General features: G+C 45.5%; 1 protein-coding gene across 2 annotated transcripts in view; it reads left to right on the top strand.

Annotated features, from left to right (window-relative positions):
* IFT88 (intraflagellar transport 88) overlaps positions 1-17523 on the top strand; it is a 99056-nt gene that overhangs the window by 4106 nt on the left and 77427 nt on the right. For both annotated transcript variants that reach the window (XM_054015470.1, XM_054015471.1), the window contains 6 exons: positions 481-537; positions 3510-3563; positions 4278-4341; positions 4429-4498; positions 7555-7645; positions 12640-12744. In XM_054015470.1, the coding sequence (XP_053871445.1) occupies positions 481-537; positions 3510-3563; positions 4278-4341; positions 4429-4498; positions 7555-7645; positions 12640-12744 (441 nt within the window). The remainder of the gene's footprint in view (positions 1-480; positions 538-3509; positions 3564-4277; positions 4342-4428; positions 4499-7554; positions 7646-12639; positions 12745-17523) is intronic.

Genomic DNA, 17523 nt, shown 5'->3' with positions numbered 1-17523 from the left:
AAATAATGTTGGTTACTTTTATTTAGTTATGACTTCAAAACTCTTACACCCCTTTTCAAAATAAATGGAAAATTGATATGTAGACCCTACTTTTGAAATTTGTATTCTATTGTAAGGACTGTGTGCTTCTAAACAAGATCTGAAACCGTTAAGAATCATGTGCAGTTTAATCACCAGAAAGGTACATACACCTCTACCTCGATATAACTCTGCCTCCCCTCCCCGCCGGAGTACTGCTTTAACGCGTTATATTCTAATTCGTGTTATATTGGGTCACGTTATATCGGGGTAGAGGTGTATTTTAAAGAGGGAGCTATGATTTATATGAATAAAACTGAACATAGAGACATCACTATAGAACTTTCTGTACTTTTTTTAATGTATGATCATTTCTGTGAACTTGTTTTATTAACCAATGTAAAAAAGACTGAGTAATCTCATTTGGATTAATTATGGTTTGTTTGGTTTTTTTTTACCAAGATGACAGCCAAAATTCCAGGCACATCAGCTTCACGACCTTTAGCTACTGGGTTTGGGGTAAGTTTTAGTTCTGTGTTTTAAACTTAATCAAAGAGAGGCTCTACCTGGAGTCTTGCTTGAGTCTATACAATCCTCTAAAGCCTATGTACGGTGTTGTCTCTTTTTGTTTCAATCCTTTCCTCCAGTGAGCCACACTCATTGCTTAACTTTGAATATCAGCAGCTGTGCACTTGGATAAGGCACAGTTACTGATTTTTCAAGATACACGACAGTGCTTCCTAGGTACTGAATTGGGGGCAGAATCCAACATTAAAGGTTTGATTGAACTTGCTTTGAAATTGATGGGAAGGCTTCCATTGATTGCAGTGGGAATTGGACTGTACCCTTTGTGTTTATGTGGTGGACAGTTTTGGAGTATGCTATAGAAATTGCATGATGCTAAGGTAAATATTAAATTTTAAAGAATTTTCAAATTACATTTAATTTTATACAGATTTCTTTCTAGTACTTAAACCCTAAATATAGACAAGATCATTTGAATAACTAATTATTAATTACTTTAATTATATCTATATTTGATGCCTAATTTCTCTTCGGTCATCTTGTGGCTCCCACTACCATTGCAAGATTAAATTGGAAGGAACATTCTTGAGTGCTTTTTATCTAGTCCTATTTAAATAACTCAAGCAATGGAACTACCCTTATAAACTATTCCACAGTGCACTGGACTTCAGTTAGGAAATTATTCCCAATAGTCATAATTTTCCTGTTGTCTAATTTGATGTCATTACTTCTAGTTACACTCTCTCGGAACACCTTAAAATTCCTCATTCTCCTCAGTGTTTAGATCCTTTAAGTATGTGCTTCTCTAGACAGGTATATTGCTTTAGCTATCTCTTAGGCAAGCTCGCTGGTTAGAATTTTCAAAAGCGCCTAAGTCCCATTGAAAGTCACTGAACTGTAGGCTTTCCTTTGTCCCTGCCCTTTGATCTGGACACACCCCTTTACCAGATTATTTCCCCCCCACACATACACTCATAGTTGTGGATATTTGGTGTAGGAATTAGTGGTGTTTGGAGAAATTAGTTTAGTAAAGGGCTGTGTGCAAGGGGCAGTTCCCATGGTAATGGAAGGCTGGCATTATTATTATTTGTATTATAGCAGGTAAGGGCTCCAGTCAGGAACCAGGACCCCATTGTGCTAGGCACTGTACAAACATGGAACAAAAAGAAACTCCCTGCCCCAAGAGTTTACAGTCCAAATATAAGACAAGAGAAAAAAGATAAATATAAACAGACCAATGGGGAAGTATAAGGAAGCAATGAGACAAAATGGTCAGACTGGTACGCTGTGGTCTCAGCATTCCAACAGTCTAACTGTTGTCAATGTTTTTCTAGGCCTCACTGAAAAGGAGGATTCTGAAGGGGCATAATGAGTTAGTTTTCAGATGTTTATAGGGAGCTTGTCCCAAGCATGAGGGGTAAATTTGGGAAAAATCATGAAAGTGCTTGAAAATTTAACAAGTGTTCAATAAAGGCTGACATAATGAGATGATTGGAGGCAGGAGTCAACCTTTCAATACTGGAAGAGAGATGATAGGTAGCACGTGAGATGTGTCATGAAAGGCCTTGAAAGCGAAGACAAGCAGCTTATGTTTGATACAGTTGAGAAGAGGAAGCCAGTGAAGGGAATCAACAAGATGAGTGACATGGTCAAAGCAGTGGGCTTGGAAAATGATCTTTGCAGCAGTATTATGAATAGATATGAGTGGGGCAAGATTGCATTTGTTAAGACCAGAAAAAGAATGATGCAGTAATCAAGATGCAATATAGTGAGAGTACAAGTTTTAACTGTGTGGCTAGATAGGAAAGGATGTATCTTAAATATCTTATTCAGAAAGAATCTCTAGTGAGACAGAGTTTAAACTGTGGTGCATGATCTACGGTATACAGTAGTTATCACAACAGTAAGGTGGGGGCCTGTGGGTGGAGAAGTAGATGGTCTTTACTATTAGGTGGCTTAACTTTTCATTCACTTGCTGTCGTGTGTTATGAATGCAGCAGCCGTTACTGTTTATACATGAAGATGCTTAAGTGGCAGGGAAGGGGGTAGAAGTGTATCTGCTGATGGAAAACATATCATCAATTATCTGTTGCAAATTAACCCTTGTATATCTTCTCTGTTGTAGGCTAAAATCTGGCAGAAAAGCATAGCTCACAGTGAAGAAGCTTTTATGGGCACCTGGCCCCATTTTATCAGGTTTAGGTTAGGGATATAAAATGTTAACTGGTTAACTGGCCCTCAGCTGACCCCAGCCCCATGGCTGGCTCAACGGCCAGAACAACCCCAGCTCCTCCCCCCTTTAATTGATTAACCCTTTAACCAATAGAATTTTAATCGTTTAAATGGTTAACTTTTTAAACAATATTTACATCTCTAGGTATAAAGCATATAACTTATAGTTATAACATGAACAACAGCCAAAGTCGTCCTAAATCTAATTAAAAAATAAAAACTACCTATTGTACCAGGTCTATCAGGATGCACCTCTCTACTAATTTTTGTGTTGATTGACAATTAAAAAAAGTCAATAATGAAATGTACAACTGCCATGGACAAATTTCAACCAGAGCCCATTAAAAACTGGTGAACAGAGACTAAACAAAAAGTATACAGAAAATTCAAAGGGCGTAAATCTGTGAAATTTTACAAGGCTTGTCTCTTACTTCTAGAGAAAAACAGGGAATTTATTTAAATTTTAAATCCATTTTATAACTCAACCATAACTATGGAGTTGTTATCATGTACCTTCATAATATTTATGCCCTACAATAGAAGCATATCCTGACTCAATGAAGTCAATGGGAGTTTTGCTATTGATTTCAAGGGGAGCAGGATCATATCCTAAAGTTGTACATTCATGAGACAGAAATGACTACGTATTTAAGTATTTATAGTTTTGGTTCTAAACTTCTAAAGTAGAAAAAGAGCCTATGATTCTTAATTTTAATATTTTTTTATTTTGGTAGTCAAAGACCGCATTATCGTCATCAATGGGAAGACCAATGACAGGAGCTATACAGGTAATATTTTATTTACTTTGAGTGTGGGCTCAGTATGCTGAAGTTATACTGTGAACGTTCTCTTTTTAATGCAAATGTTCCAGGAGGTGGATATGCTGTCTCTTTGCCAGCTGTGAACTCTCCCAAGCTTGGGGATTTCTCAGCTACTGAATTACAGCTGGTTTCTAGACAGCTTGTGCCTCTTTGTCTTGTCCAATTCTACTCAATCTGACCCCTAATTTCTCAGGGCTCTCAATCCTTGTTGCCCAGGAAAAAAAGAACTCTTGACACTCAGCATGACAGCATGTGACAGCACATTACAGAGCCACTAGTTTAACAGGACAGCCCTTAAGAAGAATATTTTAAAAATCAGAGACAGTTATATGGCATATGTTAAAATTATCGGCAACAAAAACAAAAAGGGTTAGGGTTATCTGTGTAAAAAGGCATTTGGAATAAGATATGTGAATAAAACAGTTTGTTTGTAACTTTTATTACTTAGAAATAATTCAGTTATGTATTTTGCTACTGTAGAGTCTGTTATAGTATACCTAAGGGTTGTGAAAGACACTGGTCAGCGTAAACAAGGCTTACTGATGCTAGGTCAGGCTGTATCAACCATAAAGCATGCTTCCCACTTATGTTCCAATATGTAATTTATCCCCCTGCTTTTCCCCCATTTTTGGTTTTCAGAATATTTTCAATTATAAAAATGTCTTTTTCTTTTAATTTAAGGATGGAGTTGCTCGACCTCTGACAGCAGTTCATGCAGCAGGTTACACTAAAGCAGCTTTGAGAGGTAGGATGGATAGAATTCACTGTCTGTCTTGGAATTCACTGTCTGTCGTAGAATTTACTGTTCTCAGTGCCATGTGTTAATTTGCAGGTTCTGTATTTGATCCCCTTGGTCAAGCAAGAGGTCCTGCTCCTCCTTTAGAAATGAAAAATGAAGATACGTATGTAGCCATGTTTTTGTTGTTCTGTTTTGCCACAAATGCTTTCTGTGTTCTTAGAAAAATCACAATAACATGGTACTCAGGAAGCCTAAGGGCCAGATTCTCTTTCTGCAGGAAGAGGCCCAGATCCTGCAAACATGCACAAGCTTAACTTTACTAGATTTCATAGAGTTCAAGGCCAGAAGGGACCATTAGATCATCTACGCTGTCTTCCCTATTAATTGTCACCCAGATATCCTTATGTTCAGTCTAGTTATTTTAGATCGACTAAAGTATTTCGGTCCTTGGGAAGCTAAACTGTTATGTACCCCAGGCAAAGAACAAAAGAGACCGAGGTGCTGCCAATGCCTGAGGCCCCTGCAGTGGCAGGGAATTGATTACGCCCAGGTAAGCGTAGCAGGCGATCCACGCTCCATGCTACAGAGAAAGGTGAAAACCCCCTAAGTTTCCTGCCAGTCTTACCTAGGGGGAAAAAATTCCATCCCAATCCAAAATCTAGCCATCAGTTTGACCCTAAGTATGTCAGCAAGAAACTCCAGCCAGGCATCTAAGACGATTCTCTGTACCATCTCAGAGCACTGGTCCAAACGCTGATGGTTCAGAAGAAAGTGAACCCCATCCCCACCCTAAGAATACATTTGACCAGTAGTGCATCAGGTCAGGAGATTCCGTCCTGTTCCCTGCAGGTGACCAGCTGACACCCTGAAACATGGGGTTTGATTATTTTCATTGTCCTAATGTGGAGCAGCAAGTATTAAGAGTAGGGGTGGGCAAACTTTTTGGCCCAAGGGCCACATCTGGGTGGGGAAATTGCATGCAGGGCCATGAATGTAGGGCTGGGGCAGGCAGTTGGGGTGCGGGAAGGAGTGCGGTGTGTGTGGGAGGGGGTGTGGTGTGCAGGAAGGGGCTCAGGACAAAGGGGGGTGCAGGGACAGGTGTGGAGTGTGGGAGGGGGCTCAGGGCAGGAGGTTGGGGTGCAGGAGTGGTTTGGGGTGCGGGCTCCAGCCCGGTGTGTCGTACCTTGAGTGGCTCCGGGGTGGCAGCGGCGCGCAATGGGGCTAAGGCAGGCTCCCTGCCTGCCCTGGCCCCGCACCGCTCCCGGAAGTGGCTGGCACCAAGTCCCTGCAACCCCTGGGGAGTGGGCAGAGGGCTCCATGTGCAGCCCTCACCTATGGGTACCTCTCCCGAAGCTCCCGCTGGCCGCGGTTCCCCGTTCCTGGCCAATGGGAGCTGCGGGGGGGGGGGTGCCTGCAGTTGAGGGTAGCGTGTGGAGCCCTCGGCCCCCACCTCCCCTAGGGGCTGCAGGGACGTGGTGCTGACTGCTTCCGGGAGCAGTGCGGGGCCAGGGCAGGCAGGGAGCCTGCCTTAGCCTTGCTGCGCCACAGGGGTGGGGTGGCAATCCCGTGGGCTGGATCCAAAGCCCTGATGCGCCAGATCCGGCCCTCAGGCCGTAGTTTGCCCACCCCTGATTAAGAGCACGCTCACAGCAATGCAGGGATCCTATTCTATTCTTTCCATGGCCATGTAGGAAGGGGATGACCCGGGGAATTCACAGATTCCAAGGTAACCAAGTAATTCAGATTATTCTGTAACAGTAACCTATCCCTCTTATTATTTACTATCCCAGCAATCTGTGTCATCTGTAGACTTTAGGGTGACCAGATGTCCCGATTTTATAGGGACAGTCCCGATATTTGGGGCTTTTTCTTATATAGGCTCCTATTACCCCCCACCCCCTGTCCTGATTTTTCACACTTGCTGTCTAGTCACCCTAGTAGACTTTACCACAAAAGATTTTCTGTAATCGTCTAGATTGTTGATAAAAATATTAAATAATATTGGACCAATGTGATACCACCATAAATAGTACCACTGATTTCAATGAAACTACTTACGGTACTAAAGTTAAGTGTGTCCTTAGGTTTTTGCAGGCTTGGGGTTTGTGTGATTCCTGTTGAAGTCATGGTTGTTCATATCCTGCAGAAAGAGAATAGAGCCTCTAGTGGTTAAAAAAAAAACTAGCTTTCCTCCCACCCCACTCTTGTATTTTGTGCTCTGTCCGTGGCTCGGGATTCTGAATATAGGTGTGGCTTTTGTAATCACTGAGTGCTGTGGTACAGAAGAGGATCAGATCCATTAGAGGACTGGAAGAGTACTTGCTTGGCAAGGGATGCTAGTGGTACTTGTAGACTGATAGCAGGAATTTCAGTGTATCTTCCCACTAGGAAAGACACAGGAAATGTTACCACTTCTTCCCTCTGTTCCTTCTTTCCAGGATCTCATAACCCAAACAGACTTCACATATTCCAGAACTGAGGTGGTGAATGTTACTAGTCTAGTGTAAATGTTGGATGGTGCTAGATAGAGACTTGGCACAAAGCAGATTGGGGAGGAGGGATTCATGCAGGGCCATTGGGCTTCCTGAATGCCAGGGATAGTGGGACATGCTGTAAGTGGAGAAAGAAGGGAAATAATCAGATTATTACGCAGCTAATTTTTTGTCACAGATTAAATAATTGTGGATCAATCACAGCTTTTGATAAAATCTGTAATTTTGATGAAAAGTTGTAATAACACTGTTTAAAAAATTATCATTACAAATTGAATTTCTACTTTTGATTAAACTAGCTCTTTAAAATAGTACATATGCATTATTGGATTTCCAGTGGGTTCTTGAAAGTTTCACCCAATGCATGCATCTATACTATCTTTATCCAAACAGCTCAAGTTGAGGCTTGTTACATTAAGAGGATTAGAGCCCAATAACCCAAACCTCTTTTCTGTCATTAAATGGATCGCTCGCTGAACATGGTAAAACTGCAGGATCTTCTCTTTTTCTTCACTGGCTCACATTATTGATAGAACTTTTGATAGTGCAGTAACAAAGGGCCACTTGTACAGTTGTATTGTCCATTAAGAAATGTCAGATGCTATGGCATGTTAATGAGACCCAGGACAGCTATAATACATTATTTTTAATATACTGTATTCAAAAATCTTTCTATTATTACTGGTATTTGCATAAGACAAATGATCCATTATTTACCCAATTTTAGTCCAGAAGAAAAGATTAGACAGTTAGAAAAAAAAGTGAATGAGTTGGTTGAAGAAAGCTGCATTGCCAACAGCTGTGGAGACTTAAAATTGGTAAGTTATCTGGGTTTCATTTGTCTTTTAATATTATTATATGCAGGGACATTTCAAACATGCAAATATGCTTTTTAAATGTTAAATTGACTTTTGGTTGGTCATAAAATTTCCAGTTGTTAAAGTTAGGTTGTCTTAATTTTGATATTGTTATGGCTGATTTTGTGGTCGTGGTCTGCATTGCCACAAAGGAGACAGAAGCTTGATGCTTAGTGTGTGTGTGTGTGTGTGTGTGTGTGTCTCTCTCTCTCTCTCCTCTCCACCCAAGTCAGTGATACTTGGAAATGCTAAGATAATGTGCCTAATATTATATAATGATGATCACTGCTGTCACATAGGGTATGTCTACACTGGCAGAGTTACAGTGCCGCTCAGAGAACACTGAAGGGAAACCACTGTAGTGTGTTCACAGTGTCAGCTGCCTGCACAATAGCATGTTCACACTTGCGGCACTTGCAGAGATATTTGGAGTGGTGCACTCTGAGCAGCTATCCCACAGAGCATCTCTTCCTCTTTTGCTGAGTTGTCGGAAGGTGGAGGGGGTCGCGGGGCATCCTGGGTCCTGTCCCAATGCCTCATGATGCATTGCTTCACATCCCAGCAATCCCTTCCATCCGCATTTGGCGCCATCTTTCAACAGTTTGTGTACTGCGCCCTCTGCTCTGCCTCTTTGGTCTGCAGGAATGGATCCCGCACTGTTGACCAACATGCTGCTTGTTCTCACTAACACGTCATGAGTGGCAGTGGAGTTATTCCTTAAACTACAAAGGCAAGAGGAGTTTGACATTGATCTCGCCACGCGTAGTAGCTATGACACAAGATTGCTTGTGGCATTCACGGAGGTGCTGACCACAGTGGAACGCCACTTTTGGGCTCAGGAAATAAGCACTGAGTGGTGGGATCACATCGTCATGCATGTCTGGGATGACTAGCAGTGGCTGCAGAACTTTCGGATGAGGAAAACCACATTCATGGGACTGTGTGATGAGCTCGCCCCAGTCCTGCGGTGCAAGGACACGAGAATGAGAGCTACCCTGCCGTTGGAAAAGCGCATGGTGATTGCACAGTGGAAGCTGGCTACTCCAGACTGCTACCAATCAGTCGCTAACCAGTTCGGAGTGGGAAAGTCGACCGTTGGACTCTTGTTGACAGAAGTGTGCAAGACCATTAATCGCATCCTGCTCCGAAAGACCGTGACTCTGGGCAACGTGCGTGACATTGTGGATGGCTTTGCACAAATGGGCTTCCCTAGTTGCAGACCCCCCTCTGGACCCTCCCTCATGGCATGCATATTCCAATTCTGGCACCAGACCACCTAGCCACCTAGTACGTTAATCGGAAGGGGTATTTCTCTATGGTTCTCCAGGCGCTCGTGGATCACTGTGGGAGTTTCACAGACATTAACGTAGGCTGGTCTGGACAGGTGCATGACACACGTATCTTTTGGAACACTGGCCTGTTCAGGAAGCTGTTCAGGGACTTCCTTCCCGGACCAGAAGATCACTATAGGGGAAGTCGAAATGCCCATTAGGATCCTGGGACACCCTGCCTATTCCTTAATGTCGTGGCTTATGAAGCCGTACACAGGTCACCTTGACAGCAGCAAGGAACAGTTTTACAACAGGCTAAGCAAGTACAGAATGACTATTGAGTGTGCTTTTGGCCGTTTAAAGGCCCGATGTCACTGCCTATATGGGAGGCTGGACCTGGCTGATGACAATATTCCTATGCTTATAGCCATATGCTGTATGCCCCATAATATTTGTGAAGGGAAGTGTGAAAGTTTCACTCAAGGCTGGACCGCTGAGGCTGAATTTGAACAGCCAGAGACCAGGGCTATTAGAGGAGTGCAGTGCGGTGCGGGGCCATAAGGATTAGGGATGCCGTGAGGCAGCAATTTGAAGCTTAAATCCACTAATATTTGTTGCAATGCTTGGGAGTGCAGTACTTGTAATGCTAGGAGGTGATTGTGATTGGTGCAGACGATGCACTGTGAAGGTTTAAGAAAATTGCCTGTTGATTTGCAGGGCTCTGCTTTCAATTAATAAAATAAAGATTGCTTTCAAACCAAAACAATTCTTTTATTAAAAAACAACAACTTGAGAGAGACAAAAAAAAATCAGCACTGAGGGGGAAGGTAGGGTCCTAGGAGGAGGTGGGGTCCTGGGACGGTTAAAGATTTGTGTATGTCCAGGTATCATATCCAACCTTCTCCTTTGTAGTATAGTGCCTCAGGTACTGTACTTTAGCAAGACTAAATTGCAAAGGGGTGGGTGTTGAGTGCAGGGGGTACTGGGAATCTGCAGTGCTGGACTGTGATGAGGCAGGAGTGGAATGCAGCAGGTACAGACTGGAGCCAGGAGGTTGATAAGAGTGTGTTGGCAGTGTCTGGGTTGCGCGTGGGAAAGAGTTTTGCGACAGCAGCTGCAGGGGAGAGTGGGTGTAGAAATGCTTGATTCGCAGTGCTAGTAGCGCTTAGAGCGTGTCTGCTTGGTGCTTCATAACGTTTAAAAGCTGCTCTGTGGCTTCGTTTTGGTGTGCCGCATTCTCCTTTTGGTCCCTCTTCTCGCTGTCCTACCACTCCTTCAATTCTTGTTTTTCGGCTGCGGAATGCATCATGACATCATCCAGAAAGTCCTCTTCAGTTCTTCATGGCCGCTTTCTAATTCTGTGCAGCCGTTCAGCCAGCAATAACAAAGAGGGAGGCTGGGCTCCCACGGTCATATCTGTGAAGTCAAAATGCAACGTTTTACAGGAGCAGAATTGTTTGCAACACACAGACCACTGATTCGGTGATTTAAAACACAGCCACTATTCACATACCTGTCACTAACTGGCTGACCCCAGGCAAGCACACATGAGCCACAAGACCCCCAAAATGGTGAGTAATCGCAGGGGCTGGGTAAATCAGTGTTCCAGGACTGTACTGTACACTGAGCACGTGGCTTTAGGGGAGAGCCAGCACTGTAGGGGGGGGCCTTATAATCATTCCTGTCCCCACATTTTCCACAGGCTGTGTTTATTGTGGAAGATATCTCACAGCTGAGGGTGAGCAGGGAATCAAGGGAGGGTCTTCTCCAAGACTGCGACTTCCGCCCTGGCCCTTATGCAGCTCGCCTGTGTGCAGCAATGTCCCCCTTCCTCCCCCCGCCCCATGATGGCAGAGTGGCATAGGAAAATTACCCTTAATGAGGCAAGAAACAAAGCAGCTCTGCCAAAGAACCTGCAGCAGCAGATTGCCCAGTATCTTCATGAGGCAGATTCCTGTGAAGTAAGGGAGTCAATCAACACCCTGTTCCGCCGCTCAGACTGGACATGTGGTGGTACGCACATCATACAGACACAAGCCTGCTTTCTGCAACCCTCCTGCCCCTAACAACTCGCTTCAGCAATTCCCAAAATCAAAGCCACTTACCAGGTGCCTCCTCTCCTGTTTGTGCTTTGCCAAGATTCGACAGCTGTGACTGGCTAGCCGCCTCCAGGGTAGAGAAGAGTTCCTGGCTGCATGCATCTCTGACCTCCGAGTCTTCCTCTGCCTCTGGGTCCCTCTCCCACTTACACATCCTCGTTCCAAGATTTCCTCCTCTTGGCTCGGTCCACTCTCGACTTGCACATGAATCACTGAAGTATCTATAGTGGCCTTCACAGTGGAGGTGGGTCACCACCGAGTATCATGTCCAGCACTTTGTAGAACCAGCAGCTCATGGGTGCAGCACCGGCGTGGCAGGTTGCCTCCTGCACCTTGTGGTAGGCGCTCCACAGTTCCTTCACTTTGACCCTGTACTGCAGTGTATCCCACCCAAGGCTCCTTTCTGTCATGCATCGTGAAATCTGTCCGTAGGTATCATAATTCTTACGTCTGGAGCGCAGCTGGGACTGGACAGCCTCCTCTCCCCAAATGCTGATAAGGTCCAACAGCTTGGCATTGCTCCAAGCGGGGGATCACCTGGTGCGTGGAGCAGGCATAGTCACCTGGAAAGATGGGCTGAGACCACTGCACACGTCACCGAGCCAGCAAGAAGGGGACTTTCAAAATTCTCAAGGAATTTAAGGGGCGGAGCTCATGGTTGGTCACCTGAGGGCAGGGCAGTAGAGTTCAAACCAATGACCAGAGAGGTGAGAACAGTCATTGTGGGACACCTCCCAGAGGCCAATCGCAGTACTGCAATCGACCAGGGTGTCTACACTGGAACCGTGGCACTGTAGCCACAGTGCCGAAAGCTGTACGCCTCTCATTGGGGCAGCTTTTTTACAGCGCTGCTACTGCACATTTTCTGCACACTAAGTGGCGTGGCAGTGTGTACACCTCAGGAGTTACAATGCAGAAAGCTGCTTTACTGCGCAGAAACTTGCCAGTGTAGACAAGGCCATAGTGTTTTAAGGCTAGATTTTTTTATTTTTTTTTTTAAGTTATTAGGCCTAAATACTTTTAAAAATCTGGCCCTAAGTAAAATGGTGTGACTGTTTTTTGTTTTCATATTTTGTTTATGACATTACTTCTCATGCTCTTTTTGAGATCCTGCATTAACTGTAGGGTGACTAGTGTATTATGGAGGTTGCTTTGCTGAATTTTCTTTCGGAATATTGTTTTAATCTAAACATGCTTTTTGTGTAATATTACTGCTTATCCAGGGCTGGCTCCAGCATTTTTGCCACGATCAGTGGCACTTCGGCGGCAGCTCCGCCGCTGCCGCTTCATTCTTTGGCGACAATTCGGTGGCAGGTCTTTCCCTCCGACGGACTGAGGGACCTGCCGCCGAAGAGCCATACATGCCGCCCCTTTCCATTGGCCGCCCCAAGCACCTGCTTGCTGTGCTGGTGCCTGGAGCCGGCCCTGTGCTTAGCTGTTATAAGGTGTGTGTGTGTGCATATGCTCTGTGTGCATAAAGGAAATGTATATGAAAATAATGTATTAATTTCTATTTTAAATATATGGGAGTGGGTCTTGAGAGGGAAGACAGAAGGCAAGACTAAACTGTAATATTTGCTTTAAGGCTCTGGAAAAGGCAAAAGATGCTGGAAGAAAGGAAAGAGTGTTGGTGAGGCAACGTGAACAAATTGCATCTCCAGAAAACATCAACTTAGATCTCACTTACTCAGTAAGTGCTGAAATGTCTGTGTGCCTGAATAAGATCTGGGTGTAAAGTGTGCTTTTCAGTAACATGCCTTTTTAATGAAATTGAGTTTGCTGTAATGCACGTATTTTCTGAGAGTTCCCAGAACAAATTTCCAGATCAGATACACTGTATATTTAGAAATGTTTTTGGAAATAGTTACTGTAATTTTGGAAAATAGCAATTAAAGGGTACTTTTGTTGTTGTTAATATTCCTAAAGCTTAATGATAATTTTAAAATTAAGGGTTTGTCTTCAACTCTTAAAATTGGTAGTAGGCTTTAAGAAAAGATTATGTAGGGTCTATGCCCTAATATTTAAGGAGAATTTAAAGTTGTACATTAGTTAATACTGTACTGGAAGTATTTCACTAAGAATATGTCAAGCCAGGCTAAACTGATAATATATTTGAAGGTAAGTTAAAAAATTAAAAATAAGAAAGTGATGGATATAATTTATCTGGATGCAGACAAGGATTGTCTGTTTTTCTTAATAGCATCTTGCAGAAGTCTCCCTTCTTGAGCAGATAGACCACAAATAGGGGCGTACGCCTTGTTGAACTACGCTAAAAATTACACACATTCTATGAGTTACAAATAAAAAAACATTTTAATAACAACCTCACCTCATAATTTACTCATATTTAGGCCTAAAAAGTAACATTAACTGTGAAGAGAGTTCTTTTGCCAAGGGATAGCTTCCTCTGAATAGGTGGATATCATGAGGCTCATGATAGAAGTATACAAAATAACAAACAGTATAAGCAGGGATGGCCAAACTTACTGATCTTCTGAGCCCCGCTTCTTCTGAAGTCCTGAGCCCCGGCAGGTGCCTCCTGCAGGGCCGAAGCCCAACCAGCCTGCCGTAGGGAAGAAGCCCCACGTTCTCCCCGCAAGTCTGGTAGGCGGAGAATGGGGGGAGGGACATATGGTTTTCTGCAAGCTGCACTTTAACTGTAAAAGAGTTAACATGCAGCTTGGGAGCCATGGTTTGGGCACCCCGGTATAGAATAAGTAGATAGGGAACTTCTGTTCATTCTGTCTCATAATACAAGAACAAGGGGCATTCAGTTCAATTGAAAGTCCAAAATTGTTCAAAGCTGATAAAAGGAAATACTTTTTCACCCAACACACAATTAGACCATGGAACACATTACTACAAGATACATTTGCAGATAAAAAAATTCCATTTTATGTTTGTCCTGTGTGTTCTCCACAGCTTATGTACCGACATATTTAGGATGCAAAATGTTTGCTACCTCTTCCTTAGATAACTGGGAAAATGGGAAGTATGAGGCCTTGTCTACACTACGAGAGTAGTTCGATTTTACTTAAATCGAATTTTTGGAATCGATATTGCAAAGTCGAACGTGTGTGTCCACACTAAGGACAGTAATTCGACTTTGTGAGTCCACACTAACGGGGAAAGCGTCGACATTGGAAGTGGTGCACTGTGGTCAGCTATCCCACAGTTCCCGGAGTCCCCGCTGCCCATTGGAATTCTGGGTGGAGCCGCAAATGCCTTCTGGGTAAAAAAAAGGTGTCCAGGGTGCTTTTGGGTAACTGTCGTCATCCGTCCATCACTCCCGCCCTCCCTCCCTGAAAGCGCCGGCGGGAAATCAGTTCGCGCACTTTTCTAGTCAGTGACAGCGCGGACGCCACAGCACTGCGAGCATGGAGCCTGCTGCAACCATCACTGCAGTTGTGGCCGCTCTCAACGCCTCGCAACTTATCATACACCTTTCCCTGAGGCAGATGCAGAAAAGTCAGGCGAGCAGGCCATCACCGCGTTGACGTAGCCTCAAGTCTGAGAGTAGCACAGACCTCTCAGAAAGCAGGGGACCCAGCGCCGAGAACATCACGGTGGCAATGGGTCATGTTGATGCCGTGGAAAGGAGATTCTGGGCACGGGAAACAAGCACTGAGTGGTGGGACCGCATAGTGCTGCAGGTCTGGGATGAATCCCAGTGGCTGCGAAACTTTCGCATGCGGAAGGGAACTTTCCTGGAACTTTGTGAGTTGCTGTCCCCTGCCCTGAAGCGCAATGACACCCGGATGCGAGCAGCCCTGACTGTCCAGAAGCGAGTGGCCATAGCCCTGTGGAAGCTTGCAACGCCAGACAGCTACCGGTCAGTCGCGAACCAGTTTGGGGTGGGCAAATCTACCGTGGGGGTTGTTGTGATGCAAGTAGCCAAGGCAATCGTTGATGTACTGCTGCCAAAGGTAGTGACCCTGGGAAACGTGGAGGCGATCATAGATGGCTTCGCAGCGATGGGATTCCCAAACTGCGGTGGGGCCATAGATGGAACTCACATCCCTATCCTGGCACCGGAACACCAGGCCAGCCAGTACATTAACAGAAAGGGCTACTTTTCCATGGTGCTGCAAGCACTGGTGGACCACAGGGGACGTTTTACCAACATCTACGTGGGATGGCCGGGCAAGGTTCATGACGCTCGTGTTTTCAGGAACTCTGGTCTGTTTAGACGGCTGCAGCAAGGTATTTACTTCCCGGACCACAAAATAACTCTTGGGGATGTGGAGATGCCTATAGTCATCCTCGGGGACCCAGCCTACCCGCTAATGCCCTGGCTCATGAAGCCCTATACTGGCGCCCTGGACACTGAAAAAGAACTCTTCAACTACCGGCTGAGCAAGTGCAGAATGGTGGTGGAGTGTGCTTTTGGACGTCTCAAGGGGAGATGGAGAAGCTTACTGACTCGCTGTGATCTCAGCGAAACCAATATCCCCATTGTTATTGCAGCTTGCTGTGTGCTCCACAATCTCTGTGAGAGCAAGGGGGAGACCTTTATGGCGGGGTGGGAGGTTGAGGAAAATAGCCTGGCTGCTGATTACTCACAGCCAGACAGCCGGGCGATTAGAAGAGACCAGCGGGAAGCGCTGTGCATCCGGAAGGCTTTGAAAGCAAAGTTCCTGAGTGAGCAGGGTAACCTGTGACTTTAAAGTTTGTGTATTGAGAAGCTAAACCTGCCCCCGTTTCTTTACCCAGTTAATGTTGACTATCCTATCCAGTTACATACCCCCTTCACCCCACTTCCAACACACGTTTCAAAATAAAAATAGTTCTACTTTGTTAAAGCACACCGTTTTCTTTAATACTGTATTCGCGGGAATTTTTTAAAACTGGGACGCAGACTGTGGTGCGGAGCGGGTGTACTGTAGTGGCGCGAATGCAGCTTCTAAACTCAAGGATTGACAGGCTCCGCTGCGGTGGGATGGTTGTTTCAACGGAGCCTGTCACCCCTCCTGATAGGGACTGTGTGTATGGGGGGGTCTATGTGACTTTGTGGCAGGGGGAGGACGGTTACAGATCCCCTGCTGTGTGGCTCTGTGATCCTGCCTAAGGACCGCCGCTTAAGATCTGTAACTGCCCTCCCCTGCCACAAAGTCACAGAGCAACCCACCCCACACCACATAACATGAAAACAACCTCCCAGACTAACCAGGGTAACTAGTCACTGCATCACTGCACTATGTATGTGCCCTGCTGCTGTGCCTGCCCCCGACTATATACCCTGCCAAAGGTGACTGTCCTGTCGAATTACCAACCCCCTATCCCCCCCTCCTCCAAAAGAACATGATGGAAACAGTAGTTAACAGAAACGTATTTTTTATCATCAACCAAACATGGAACTGGGAAAGTGAAACTTGGACGGGGGCTTGTGTCAGGCGGGAAGGAAAGAACTTGTCAAATTTTGGGGAATGAGAGCCTTCTGCTGCTCGAGCTCTCTGCAGGGGTGGAGTGAGAGTTAGCAGGGACTCTGCCGCCTCTCCTTCTGTGCACTTTGGGTGAGGGGAGTATGGGACTTGGTGGCGGGGGAGGGCGGTTAGAGATGGACTGCAGCGGGGCTCTGTCCTCCTGCCTCCGTTCCTGCAGAACATCCACAAGGCGCCGGAGCGTGTCCGTTTGCTCCCTCATTAGTCCAAGCAGGGTTTGAGTCGCCTGCTGGTCTTCCTGACGCCACCTCTCCTCCCGATCCATGTTGGCTTGGTGCATTCGGGTCAAGTTCTCCCGCCACTGGGTCTGCTGTGCTGCCTGGGCTCTGGAGCAGGCTATAAGCTCCGAGAACATGTCCTCCCGTGTCCTCTTCTTCTTATGCCTAATCCGCGCTAGCCTCTGAGAGTGTGATGACAGGCTAGGTTGTGAGACAGTCGCAGATGGGGCTGTGGGAATGGGAAAAAGGGAGTGAATTCCTCAGAAAGATAAATGTAGTTGTGAACAAAGAACATAGTCTTTCTCTGTTAACAAGACCATGCACAGCACCTATCACATGCGCACTCAGCACAAGGTCGAATTCTCGGCCTTCGCATTCAGTGCCTGGGGTCTTCTACAGCACATTTGAGAAGCCTCTCAGGAGAACGGAATTTCTGTTGCAGGCAGACATGGTAAGCCGTAGACTTGTGGCAGCTTAAAACTTTAATATTAGCAATGGCCTCATTTCACATTGAAATCAATGTCGGTCCCTGCTGCCAGCAATTCGGCAAGCAGGAAGTCTGCTCCTGTCCCACACCCTCGCGGCTGTCCCCGGGAACGATCCCTTTCGGCTGCCCCTCTCCCGCCTCCACCGCGTGGCTGCAAACCAGCGGTTACAGTTCTGTAAAGGAACGGCAAAGCAGTCCCAACACTAACATTCCCCTACCTCATTCAAAGCAGGTCATCATGAGCGACATCACCCTCATGAGGATCTCTGACAGCGAGAAAGAGAGAATGCTCCGGGAAAGCCTGCAAAGACCAGGGCCGTATG

The sequence above is a fragment of the Malaclemys terrapin genome, chromosome 1 (assembly GCF_027887155.1).
Source record: "Malaclemys terrapin pileata isolate rMalTer1 chromosome 1, rMalTer1.hap1, whole genome shotgun sequence".
Classification (NCBI taxonomy): Eukaryota; Metazoa; Chordata; order Testudines; family Emydidae; genus Malaclemys; species Malaclemys terrapin.
Note: the sequence above shows the minus strand (reverse complement) of the source record. Positions and strands in the feature narration are given on the sequence as shown.